Source organism: Mauremys mutica, chromosome 2 (genome assembly GCF_020497125.1).
Source record: "Mauremys mutica isolate MM-2020 ecotype Southern chromosome 2, ASM2049712v1, whole genome shotgun sequence".
Taxonomy (NCBI): Eukaryota; Metazoa; Chordata; order Testudines; family Geoemydidae; genus Mauremys; species Mauremys mutica.
The window spans coordinates 108357160-108371219 of NC_059073.1; the positions used below are offsets into that span (position 1 = coordinate 108357160).

Below are 14060 nucleotides of genomic sequence, written 5' to 3' on the forward strand. Positions count from 1 at the left end.
AGCTTGTTGGTGGTTCCCAAACTGGATCTTGTTCTGTAAACGCAGAGGCCTTGTCTACACTACGGGAGATCCATCTAAGTTACGCAACTTCAGCTACGTACTTAGATCTTACTGCGGGGCCCACACTATGCTATGTCGATGGGAGACAGAAAAATGCGGACCATATGAATTCTGTGCCCCCCCCATGGGTGCAGAATCCCCCCCGGGAGAAATATTCATATGGGGTTCAGCCCCTTTTCCTTATCTGAACTTCCATGCCCTACTTACGTTGGAGTTCCCAGTTTCTATAGGTTAATTAACTGGGTATATCATATTCATGAGCATTTACGTCAATCGGTTGCCATAATATTACTGCTGTCAAACCTTGTGAGTTTCAGTTAAACATATTATACATATTGCTTAAACATGTCTTCTTAAAATATCAGTAACTTACGTGGTTTCTCACTTCACACGTCAACCGACTGACTTTTATTTATTGCTATGTTTCATCTTGTGACTTAAAGTCACTTGCCTGTCAGTTATTTATGTCAAGGCCTTGATTAGTTATGCTAAGCTGTTTTACATTACAGGCCCTAAGCCTGTTGATTGTCTACTTGTGTTACAGCCTCAGTCAATACTTATACTTTACCTATACATACAGCTGGCTACGTAGGCCATCTTCACCCACCATTCATAGAGCTGACATACTGCATCAGATCTTTCCTAAAAAGGCGCCTAAGGTGCGGGGCCCTCTTTGGAGTGGGGCCCAATTCCAGGGAATTGAGGGAATCGGCCTAAAGCCGGTCCTGCCTATATTCTTCCAGTCAGTGTCATCTTGCAGTGGGATAATGGCTGCTATGTTCACATGTGGTTTGGTTGCCAGTATTGCTTTATCAAATTACCTAATACAAACTACAGCCCAAATTTTCAAACTTGACGGCCTCAATGGAGGCACCTAGATCTATATTTGGGTGCTTAATTAATGGTCTGATTTGTCAGAAATGCCGCGAGCAGCCCCCATTTAAGTCAATGGGTGTTCCAGCTGCTCAGCACTTCTGGAAAATCAGGTGGTGCTTATTTAACTGCCTAAATATGGATTTAAGTGCTTACATTAGGCCTCCAAGTTTGGAAAATTTGATACTACACATCTCTTGTTGCCTACATACAGTCTATACCCTTGCCTTAAGTTACTGTGAACTACACTGCAATCTGCATGAATGTTTTATTTATATTAACGATATTGCCTATTGTCCTTATCAAGTAACATAATGAAAACTCCCTTATTTGTTGAAAGGAGCATGTTGATTCTTCCCTTCCCCCTCCCGCCCCCCACCCCCAAATCTAGATGGCTGATTTGGTCATCACATTTCGTTCTTAGGTTTGGGGTGGAAGACACAATATCCTGTGTGGGCTCTGATGGTAAGAAAAATGCAGCCTAACTAATGGTCTTCACAGAAAGTAGTTTCTCTAACTTGTACTATTAAGTCCGTGCTTGGCATTGGTGTATACATTCTCAAAGGTTTCTCCCCCACTGTTTAGGGTGCTGTGTATGTGTATCTGGGCACTACAGGAAGAGGCTTGTCACCTTGGCCAAACATTACCATAATTTGCCAGGTACAGTACATTTAGCAGTAAGAAGGACAATCCAAAACTGCAGAATTGGGGACTGAAGGAGGGGGGCACATCACCGTACCATTTTATTCAGTATTGTCCTATCCTTTCAGGCTGTTGTCTGGGGGATGCATATGAGACAGGCAACCTAATTTTTAGTTACACAGGGACCACAAGGTTATCAGCGACAGTAGAAAGGAAACATGACACAGTTCATATGACATGGAAAGTCAAGTGCAAGAACTGCTATTTAGAGCCTTTTTCATAAGGCTTCTGTTAAGATAAGTGGTCTATAGTCTGCAGACCTTCAATTGTCCAGGACCAGAGGTTAAATTTTACTACCTGAAGTCAAATGGCAGGAGTCAAATGGCAGGAGGAGGCAAAGCGGGGAAACAGTTTGTCCACACTGTTATTCTCAAGCCTCCATTACTGGGGATACTGTAGAGATGTTGGCCCAGATCCTCAAAGGTATTTCAACACCTAACTTCTATTGAAATCAGTGGGAGTTAGGTGCCTAAATACCTTTAAGGATCTGGGGCACTGCTATCCCCTTACTACTCACCGTGAGAAAGGATATCAAAATCAAGCCCTGTAATTGCATTTGTCAGAGGCCACACATTAAAAACAAATGCCTCATTGTACTTCTGCCTTGTCTCTTTGTTGAATGGTCATGTCTCTTTGAGTGCACGTACTCCAGGAAATGGACTCCCTATTCTCCAATTATTTTTTTAAAAAAACCAAACAACTTGGTTACAAGATGGGAGGGTGATTGATCAAAATTCAAAATTAACTCTTTAGAAGAGATCTAAAGTAACATAACAAAGCAAGTAGACAATTACAATGCTGCTTTGCACTTTAAAGTTTTGATTGAGATATTGTCTCTTGCAGCACACATTCTGTAACCTTGGCTGGTCACTGCTGGCTGCTGATATTGATGGGGATGGAAAGTCTGATCTGGTTGTTGGTTCTCCTTATGCACCTGGCGGTGGGAAGCAGAGAGGATTTGTAGTTGCATTTTATTCTCACTTCAACAGGAGTGACAAAGGTAATATTTACTGAGTAAAACTGACATTTCCATATTTTACGTGGGTATATTTGTGGTTTTAATTTGACACTTTTGTTTTAATTGAATCCTTTGTTACGTGAAACCTGAGCAACCTATTAGTTGTCGCAGATTCTTGAAAGGTTTATGTGCACTCTGTAATTAAAGAAATAAATACATAAAAATAGGTTTCTAGTATTTATATTGCCTTACCTGGATTTCTACTGTCCCAGCTGAAGAAAATTTAAAATTAATTTATTCCTGTATTTCTGAGTATTTGATGATGGATTAACAAATGTCAGCCTAATAATGCAATAATAGTGTAAGTGCCTTGTATGTTAAGTAAGTAATTTTGCACAGACCTCAGCCTAATTGTATAAATATTAATTCCAAGGTTAGTGCACATAATTCCCAACTCAAGGCAAACAGAAGTGTACATCATAAAAATGGGGATAGGGGAAAACAGTCTCCTAAGAATTTAGGCCCTGGACTTGCAAACACTTGAGCCTGTGTATAACTTTACTCAGATGAGTAGTAGTGCCATTAAAGTCAACAGCAGGAGCTGTTTAATGCTTGAAGAAAACTACAGAACTTGGCTGTGAAACAGAAATGAATGGCCGACAGTGTGGAAGGAATGCTTATCAACCAGTGCTGCCAGGTAGTGATGGTAGCCCCTTGCATCAGGAGGGGTCTAACTGGATTTTCTCTCAAATTGGCATGGGCCTGAGAGTATTACAAGATTATTCATTAGTGCCATGCTAAGAGCTCCTTCATGTGGCAAAAGGGGAATGCTGCAAGTGAGCACTGTAACTCAAGGGTATGGGTCAAACTGGATTATTGTGGGATGGGAAGAGACATGAGCTAGAAAAAGAGGTTGAAGCCTAGAGCTGGAGAAAGTCAGTGTGAATATGTAGGGGTGCAAAACTTCATCAGCTGAGGTTTGGTTTTTGCATAATTAAATTTAGATCAGAGTCCCATTGTTTTCAAAACTGGTGTTTGTAGATGGGGAAGGCTTTCAGCTAAATTGGACTAATTTTGACCCATATCTATTTCAAATAAGGATGGAAGCAACTCGGCAATGGTTTTGAATTCACAAAACTTTGTCAGCTGAAGTCTGCATAAAACCAAAACCCAGGAGTGATTTGAATTAAAATCTCATTTATTTGAACTTTGGATTCAGATAAATGGCTTCAGTTTTATCTCCGTTCTAGTGAAGACGTTTCAGTTCCATTCAAACTGGTTCAATATCTCCTGTATACCTGCCTTTAGAAGTTGAAAGCATCCCATAGGTTGTGTTTGGGTGACTTAGAGCCAAGATTTCACCACAAACACAGCTGCTGAGTACTGCTTTGCCACCAAATACAGTGTATTATGAAATTAGTAATCATGGGAAGAGTAACCCGATCAAAACAAAAGTGTCTATTGCTAGATTGAAATGTGGTATATTCCAGAAACTGATAATCAATGTTCTATCCTTGGTGAACATCCCAACTTAACCTTTGTCTGGTTTGATCCTATCTGTCAGGGCTGCTGTCAGTAGAGGATGCCAACTGGATGGTGAAGGGGGAAAAGAACTATGCCTGGTTTGGATATTCACTTGTTAGTCACCAGCTGAAGAACAAAACCTTACTGCTGATTGGAAGCCCTACCTGGAAGAGCTGTATTGGGTGTGTTTCTCTTTTATTTGGAAGTTGTACATGATCGTAACACAATTCCTTTCACAACCTGTGTTTTTTTCCTATAGTCTTTAAGATCTGCAGTAGAATAATATTGTTTCAGTAAGTTTACCTGTGGAACTCCACTCTCTGGGGACAATAATAGTCGTATTTAGAGGAAACTTCAGATTAGTACATTCAAAATTTTACCTACCTTCTCCTTAACTCTTTTTTCAAAGCAGTTGGTCTTTATTGTAAGTCTTCATCAAAAACAAATTCCTTGGGGTCTTTTTATAATTTTTAAAAATGCCAGCAGAGTGGCAGTCCTAATCCTACAATGGTAATTATCTATACCGAGTAATACCTACAAGCCTCATGACTGGGGCCCCATTGTGCTAAGTGATGTACAAATATAAAGGTGGAAAAGGTCTCTTTTCTGAAAGATCTTACAGTAGAACCTCAGAGTTACGAACACCAGAGTTATGAACGGACTAGTCAACCACACACCGCATTTGGAACTGGAAGTACATAATCAGGCAGCAGCATAGACAGCAAATACAGTACAGTGCTGTGTTAAACATAAACTACTAAAAAAAAAAGGGAAAGCAGCATTTTTCTTCTGCATAGTAAAGTTTCAAAGCTGAATTAAGTCAATGTCCAGTTGTAAACTTTTGAAAGAACCAGCATAATGTTTTGTTCAGAGTTGAGAACTGTGACGGGTTGGATCACGGAAACCCCCTTGGGGCTGCAAACTGATGTGCCAAGATTATTTCTGCTTCTGCTTTCCCTGCCAGCTTGGGACTCCAGCCCCCTGTCTTGTTGAGCCAGACACACCACTCTGCTCCAACACAGACCTAGGGTCTGAACCACATGCCCCAAAGCTGCAGACTTAACTGAAAGCAGGTTAAGAAGTGTTCCTGTCTTTAACATGCAGATGCCCAACTCCCCATGGGGCCCAAACCCCCAAATAAATCTGTTTTATCCTGTATAAAGCTATAAAGTAAACTCATAAATTGTCTGCTCTCTATAACACTGATAGAGATATGCACAGCTGTTCCCCCCCCCCGTATTAATACATACTCTGGGTTAATTAATAAGTAAAAAGTGATTTTATTAAATACAGAAAGTAGGATTTAAGTGGTTCCAAGTAGTAACAGACAAAACAAAGTGAATTACCAAGCAAAATAAAATAAAACACGCAAGTCTAAGCTTTGTACAGTAATACAACTGAATACAGATGAAATCTCATCCTCAGAGATGTTTCAATAAGTTTCTTTCACAGACTGGACACCTTCCTAGTCTGGGCACAATCCTTTCCCCTGGTACAGCCCTTGTTCCAGCTCAGGTGGTAGCTAGGGGATTTCTCATGATGGCCGCCCCCTTTTCTCTGTTCCACCCACTTATATATCTTTTGCATAATGCAGGAATCCTTTGTCCCTCTCTGGGTTCCCACCCCTCCTTCTCAATGGAAAAGCACCAGGCTAAAGATGGATTCCAGTTCAGGTGACATGTCACTGTAAGACTTCATTACTCACTTGCCAGCACACATGGATACAGGAAGACTTACAAGTAAAACAGAGACATCTACAGTCAATTGTCCTGGTTAATGGGAGCCATCAAGATTCCAAACCACCATTAATGGCCTACACTTTGCATAATTACAATAGGACCTCAGAGTTATATTTCATATTTCTAGTTTCAGATGCACGAGTGATACAGTCATACAAATAGAATGATAGCACACAGTAGATTATAAGCTTTGTAATGATACCTTACAAGAGACCTTTTGCATAAAGCATAGTTTAGTTACATTATATTCACATTCATCAGCATATTTTCATAAAGTCATATAGATTGCAATGTCACAAGAACAACCTCCATTCCTGAGGGGTTCATAACTCTGAGGTTCTACTGTAAGTCTAATTAGAAACAAGAATGTGAATAATTACCAGAACAGCATTTTGCACATAATAAAAGAAAACAATATTCTGCATACAAGCAATGCTGTATGTATCTACAAAATACATTTCAAGTTATTACTTTGACTGAAAATAATATTGTGTGTTCTAGTCTAGGTTGCTACAGCTCACTGGATACCAAACAGAGTGTTGGAAAGGTGTATGGATATAACCCACCAAGCACACTAAGCCGGTTTTCCGTAACTGGAGACATGGTAGGACCTTTTCTTTAGTATGCTGGGAATTTACAGGTATAAACTATGTGAAGCAAAATGGTATTCTGTGCAACTGACATGTTTAACAATCAACAGGACAGGGGCAAACTGGGTTCATCGCTGGCCAGTGGCTTCATGTCTGTGGCTGGAATTCTAAGAGAAGTGTTGGTAGTGGGTGCACCTACCTCTGGTATGTTGCTCTGGAAACTGAAACATTTTAAGCTATGCACTATATATGTCTCAAGTGAATGGTAAACTAAGCTAATTACAGCAAGCTATAAAATGGACTTAATAGCCACATTGAATTTATGAGTGCTATCTATGATGCTCTCCCTATGGATACCCTAAAGTGCACGGTATACTTTGCACAGCCCCATCTGCTAGAGCCTCAGATTTGTTTAGGGCAAGATTTTTGTATGGAACAGACTTTTGATAAGTGTATTCTCAACACATTATTTATGTAACTGATTCATTATTAGGCCATAAATTCCCTGGCACCAGTGACAGCATAATTAAATGGTCAAGAGTCACTATATTTAGGAGCACACACTTGATACGTGTTCTTGAACACTGATTTTTTTTCAAAGTAGAACTAACATTGTAACTGGAGTAGAAATAATGAAGTATTTGATAGTTTTTTTGTAAAGTCAGTATGTTTTCATTTTGTTCATATATTTGTTAATGCCAGTATTGCCTGCTGTTAGTACACTACATGTACTAAGCCTATTCCTGTGAGTGTACACATCTGAGGGTCTAATTCTGTCACCCTGGCTTCTTTCAGACAGCACGTCTAGGATTGTATTTATATCCTCAGTACTGCACCAAGCTGGAACCATTCTGATGTATGACTTGACAGATGGTGCCAAACCTTCTTTGCTCAGCACTTTCAGTGGGGACAGGAGGTTCTCTCGCTTTGGAGGAGATGTACACTTAAGTGACCTGGACAATGATGGACTAGGTAAAACAAGGGGATTTAGAGGGTGTGGGTGAAGAGATTTTTACTTTGAGCAAGAGTAGACTTGCCTCTTACATTGTCATATAAACTCAGAACACATCCCACTTTATAGATGGATTTAAACATCCCAAGATGCTTTACAGCAGAAAATCAAACAATTCAGTCATAAGTCAAGAAAACTTAACTTTATCTTTATTCTATGGACAGTTAGTCATTAATGTTCATAGGAATTACTGTATACAGACCAGTGTAAATGCCAGGTCTTGTGTTTTGGTCTAGTACTATTTCATCTTGACATCATATATCCTCTTTTTGTGATTATTTACAGATGAAATTATTGTGACATCTCCTCTGAGAACTGAAGACATCACATCTGTACTGTTTGGAGGGGAAGCTGGACGTGTGTACATCTACAATGGAAACCAGACCACCTCCGGTCATGTGACAGACAACTGCAAATCATGGACTTCTCCTTGTCCAGAGGATTCGGTAAGAAAACTTACCAGTAAAACCAGGAGACAACAAAATGACAACTAAATAATTACATCTACTGAAAAGAAAACAATAGACTGGTATCCGGAGTCAAGTTTCAGTAAAAACTCCATCTTGTTGCTTTCATCACACAGCAACTTGCTCAGGTTCTTAAATCTAGGTAATTTGGCCTCTTTTTTGGGTTCATGAACAACCTTGCACAGAGTTCTGCAACGTGGGAGTAAGGCAGTTTTAATGCATGAGGCCTTTAGTCTGCAAGTGAAATACACTCTAAGAAGTTGGTTCTACTAACAGCTTCTCCCCTTCTTTCTTTTGTTTCAGGCACAATATGTACTAATTTCTCCTGAAGTGAGTAACTGGAAAATCAATGGCTGAGAGGGAAAAAAAAAGACATTCTTTAATTAACGTTCTCAGAGCATAATGAGCAATCTCATTTTACAGGAAAGATCAAGGTTTGGGAGCTCCATCATCACTGTGAAATCTCCAGGAAAGGTGAGAGAAACGAACATCACTCTTGTCTGCCAGCTTATTTCTTGCCAACACTTGTCTGTGTCATTTGCATATATTACTTAGCATGGTACCATTCCTCTGAAGATCCCAAAGTGCTTTACAGAAGCTAATCAAGCTTCCCCATTAAGTCACCCTCTGGGCCAATATTAACCCCATTTTTAGAGTGGTAAAATGAGGCAAAGAGGACACAGCAGTCTAAATTTCAGCACCTGAAAAGGAATCCACTTAAAAAAACCCCAAACTTGCTCTTAGCAACTTGCCCAAGTCAGTCTGGAAAACGTGTCCGCAAATCGGCTGCAGACTTGACTCAATCATGTATTTTAACCATGAGACTACACTCCAACAGCCCGTTATAAGCAATGTTGATGCTCATGACATTCTGTAAAATTGGCTACTGGGCAAATGACTATGGTCAGTATATATGCAGTCTTCTATTTTAGTGCTTGTTTCCAGTAGCACTACCCAAAGGCAAGGCCCAGTCGTTGGCCTGATAATCTTGGAGGGCCTTCATATGCCCCACTCCTCTCTGGATGATGGAAACCACTTCAAGCCAGGGAGTGCTGCAGCACCCTTGTACCCCTAGTTACAGTACTATGCCTGCATCTGTGTGACACGAATGTTTGGTTTTTTCATTTGCCATTACTCTGTACTTTGAGGTTGGTCCAGTGGTTGCAAATATAAATGGACTCTAGGACTTTGGGGTCCTGCCCATTTTCCTCATTGTCAGTAATCATTTGAGGAGATGATTGCTCATCTCTGCAGTGATCCCTACCCAAATGTTGGTTGACCTCACCCACCAAACAGCCTTTAGGAAAAAGCAGCTGGAATCTTAACTGTTTCCAGCCTAAGAGAAAGGGCCATTTTCCATATAACAAACACCTTATGAAACAAGCACCATTCCTGGCTTTCATTAGAGAAGGCTGCTCTACAAGCAAATGTTTCCCTTTTCTTTTTCAGGCCTTGTCTACCCTAGAAAGGGTTTGCTGCCATAGGCATACTGGCTAACCCTTGTAGCAGAGATGCATCTTATAGCAAGTGTGTTTTTGCCAGTATAGCTTATATTAGTTCCCTGAATAAATATACTATACCAGCAAAAGGACTTTGTTGGTGCAACTATATCTGTGCTAGGGCTTTTGCAGGGCATAGCTATATTGGTTGGGGGGAGGGTTCCCCTCCCCATGCCGCTCCTGACATAGCTATGCTGGCAAAGTCTCCTCAGTGATGCAGTTGAATTTTGTTAACCTCTGTTTTGTATCTTTGCAGAGAGAAGTTGTAGTAGCTGCTGAGAGAAGTTCGGTGAAAGCTAGACTTAGTGGAAGGCTTTTTATGTATACCCTTTAAATGTTCTTTTGTTGAGTTTGGGTACATGCCTGTTTTCAGTGGTGGATTCTCCCAGGATCTATGGTGTTCTCTTTCATGCCTCCCCGTGCCATGCTAACAAACTAGAGGCTCAAACAGGATGTAGCTAAAAAGAGGACAGAAGCAGCAGAGAGGGAATTGGGGTTGATTGGAAAAATAAATAGATGGGAAATACTACCTGTCATGGTCCATCCATACAGCTTTAGAGTTGAAAACCAATTAAAAACCTCTATCCATGTAAGTCAGAAGGCTAGATAACCCAGCCACAGACAAAGTAGCATGACGGGAGCCAAAACAACATTAACCTAGCATCAATTCAACTTATAAGGGAGGCTGGTTCCAGCAGATGTATTTGGCTGTGTAAGGAAAAGCACAGCATGCCTAGTTGATGCAATCACTTAAATACGTGCAATATGATGGGGGCTAATTTAGCTAAAACTAATCAGGAAAGAGATCTTGGATAGTTCTCTGAAGACATCCACGCAGTGTGCAGCGGCAGTCAAAAAAGTGAACAGGATATTACTAATCATTAAAAAAGGGATAGAGAATAAGATGGAAAATATCTTATTGCCCTTATATAAATCCATTGTATGCCCACATCTTGAATACTGCATACAAATGTGGTCTCCTCATCTCAAAAAAGTTATACTGGCACTAGAAAAGGTTCAGAGAAGGGCAACTAAAATGATTAGGTGTTTAACGGGTCCCATATGAGGAGAGATTAAAGAGACTAGGACTTTTCAACTTGGAAGAGGAGACTAAAGGGGGATATGACAGAGGTATGTAAAATCATGAGTGGTGTGGAGAAAATTAATAAGGAAACGTTATTTACTTGTTCCCATAATATAAAAACTAGGGGCCACCAAATGAAATTAATGGGCAGCAGGTTTAAAACAAATAAAAGGATGTTCTTCACACAGCACACAGTCAACCTGTGGAACTCCTTGCCTGAGGAGGTTGTGAAGGCTAGGACTATAACAGGGTTTAAAAGAGAACTAGATAAATTCATGGAGGTTGAATTAATTAATGGCTATTAGCCAGGATGGGGTAAGGAATGGTGTCTCTAGCCTCTGTTTATCAGAGGGTAGAGATGGATGGCAGGAGAGAGATCACTTAATCATTACCTGTTAGGTTCACTCCCTCTGGGGCACTTGGCATTGGCCACTGTCGGAAGACAGGATACTGGGCTAGATGGACCTTTGGTCTGACCCAGTATGGCCATTCTTATGTTCTTATGTGTACAAACACCTTTAACTCTGCCGTTGTATGCCTGCCCAAACTCCTCCTGTACACCAGCACCCCCCCGCATGCCCTCTACCTTACATCATGGACATTTCTAATACAGCCAACAAGCTCTCCAATCAGCACCCACTGCTCTCCAGCTCACCCGCTTATCAACTAGACACATGAGCAGCTTGAGTCAGATGTGGTGGTCCAGGCACGCTGCAGACAGAGCAGGTACAAAGGGGGTGCATAGGTAACTAAGCTCATCTTTGCCCCACATTTTGCTCCTTGCCTTCCAGCAGCCTTATACTGGTGGCTTACTGCCCCAAAGGGCTAAACCACATCGAAGGACCAACATAGCAGCACCTTGGCTACAAGCTCTATGCCAGCAGCAGGGATAAGGACTTGGCGTAGGACTCTCAACACCACAAGTGCAACCCTCTTGTGTTAGGGTAACGCTCTCTGGGCTGGATAGATTGGCACTGCAGTGATTGTCTGCCAACGGCATTGCACTAAGTGGTGCTGCTGGACCAGATCATCTGCTGTCTTGTTGCTTTATCCTCCATGGAAAGACAGTTCCTCAGCTTTGCTCCTTATTCCACAACGGTGCATCTTATTTTCCAACTGCAGTCCAGAAACCACCAATCCTGAGGCCGAAATATAATCTACTCCCATCCACCCTCCCCTTCTGCCAGGGACCAGAAATCCCATTGTACTTCCTGTATTCTACTGCCTGAGACAAGCAGGAGACTCCAACTTCGGACAACAGTTCACTCATCCATTTTCGTCCCATCTACTCTACACCGTTCGGATAGGAGTACCCCATTCACAGAGCCAGGACAGTATGCTACCTGCCTAGAATGTTACATTGATACTTGGCATTGACTTCACTACAGCTGAAGTTGTGCTATAAAGGTATGCCTGATAGATGGACGGTGGCAGTTGCAAAGGGTTAGCAGCAGCTGGGTGGTAGAGAGCAGGCCTAGGGCATCCTTAAGGATAGCACTTGCCTGTTGAGAGTCTCAGGGGAGGTATGTGTTAAGGCAGGGGTCCCGTGTGTTAAGGAAGCAGGAGGTCTGCTTCAAGGGGAAGAGAAGGGCAAGGAGCTCAAGGTTAGACTCCACCGTTCCTTATGTTTTTATGTAGAACTCGGTGACTCTGGTAAGCTAAAATCCTGCTCTTATTGTTAATTATATTATGTGTTTGACTCATGAGGAGTGTGGTTTTGAAGGGGTACATTAATGCTGAGCGTGTATCCATATACAATTAAACAACATACTTAAGCAACAGCATATGATCTTGTTGTTTGTGGGTTAGGTCTGCAACCATTGGTGGGTGTATATGTGGGGGAGGGGTCAGAAGTTATGACACTATGATAAACTTTTGTGTGTGTTACAAGCAAGTAGCAAAGTACTGGAGCATTTTAAACAGTCATCGTCCTCTTTGGAAAATATACATAAGGCAAAAATCTTTCCTACTTTCTCAGTGTTTTCAGGAGGCAGTTTTAAAGACTCTTCCAGCTCTTGATAATTCTAGCTTTAAAACAGAAGATTAAAAGGTGAATTTTAGATTTATGCTTTTCTGTTTTTACTACATCATCATTTGCCATGGCATCCATACTGGGCATAATTGTTTTAACCTGCCTAAATAAAGCAATAAACAGCAGAGCTAGCAAGAACCAGCTAGCTGGACAGCATAAATGAAGAGATGGGGTGGGAGGGAGAAGAGGAGAAAGTACTTAAACAAGGGCTCTGTGGAGATAAATAGGAAGAGAGCATGTTGTGCTGAACATTTCAACCAGCAACTGTTTGGAATTTGTTTTGATAAAATAGGAAAAGAAAATGACACCCACCCTTTAAAATGCTCTCTGGATAAGTGATGGAAATCGAGGAGTAGCTGGAGAACTAGAAGGCATCAGGGTGGGTGAGCTGAACGCAGTGCACTTTCCCTCCCATAGGTCATTATTTTACCTTTTTCCTTATTGACTCTTGCTCTTAACACCTTCCCTGTTAGGATCCCAAGCCATCCTGCACTTGCCACTTTTGAAAGCACATTCCAGTCGTCAACAAGCCTGATAGAAGTAGTCAGGTGGAGGAGAGCCCAAATGATTGTAGGAGGCAGACTGACAAGCTGGGGATTGCCTTATATACGTTCTTCACCCTCAGCCCTAGAAAACACTACGCTTTTTTCGGTCAAGTGTGTTGTAAAGAAAATGAGTGAAGTTTATCCAAGCTGAACAGACTCCTCTTACTGTTAAGTCAGCAAAACCAAAGAGGTCAATTTGCCAAACAGAAGGATAAAACCGGTTGGCATTTTATTTGTGAGTCCTGGGTATTACAAACAAAGTGCAGCTTTGTCAACTACACTTAATGCAAACTCTTAATCAGTTGATAGTTGGGGTTCATGGGTCTGGTTCAGTGGCAATTTCACTCAAAACCTTATCAACCACCACAGGCTTCAGTTTCTCACTTCTGAGCTCAGAATTCTGTTACCACACCTACATTTTGCAGTGTGAATGAGCCTGGTGTTAAACGTCCAATGGTTTTCTAGACTTGGGTAACTCCCATGACATAGATGCAGCCCTGTAAAAGAACTAGTGGTCTTATTTTAAATGCTTTTAATATACATAAAAGTCAATTAAGTACAGATGAAAGGAGTCAAAATAATGCCCTGTAGCTGCAAGGAAAATACAGCTGGGGAAGCAACAATGCAAGTTTTTCCAATAGCCCTGTCAATGTATTTCAAAACCCTGGCCTGAAGGGATCATTTCCTGAGTCAGAACCTCAGTATCCATACCCATTCACTCCTTGCCCTCTCTGGGTATGCCAACATTAGTTCTCAACTGTTACATATTGTGAACAGTTTCCCCACTAGGAGCTGGATCAAGACCAAAACACTTCCTAAAGGTCATTTGACAACCAGTAGATGGTAATGACTTGGCCACTGGGGATTTCAACTGCCATCCAATCCCCTACTATCTAGTAGAATACAGAGAAAGAACAGTGCATTATCCTGTAAGAGGCTATGCTTTGGAAGTGTAAGGATACACAAAGTTAAATC

General features: G+C 41.3%; 1 protein-coding gene across 1 annotated transcript in view; it reads left to right on the forward strand.

Moving 5' to 3' along the window:
* Positions 1-10310, forward strand: part of GPLD1 (glycosylphosphatidylinositol specific phospholipase D1) — a 45580-nt gene extending 35270 nt beyond the window's left edge. The window contains exons 16-25 of the mRNA XM_045005895.1: positions 1519-1593; positions 2479-2635; positions 4158-4299; positions 6358-6460; positions 6557-6650; positions 7242-7418; positions 7744-7904; positions 8229-8255; positions 8349-8399; positions 9681-10310. Coding sequence (XP_044861830.1) covers positions 1519-1593; positions 2479-2635; positions 4158-4299; positions 6358-6460; positions 6557-6650; positions 7242-7418; positions 7744-7904; positions 8229-8255; positions 8349-8399; positions 9681-9758 — 1065 coding nt within the window. The 3' untranslated portion in view covers positions 9759-10310. The remainder of the gene's footprint in view (positions 1-1518; positions 1594-2478; positions 2636-4157; positions 4300-6357; positions 6461-6556; positions 6651-7241; positions 7419-7743; positions 7905-8228; positions 8256-8348; positions 8400-9680) is intronic.
* The last annotated feature ends 3750 nt before the right edge of the window (positions 10311-14060 follow it).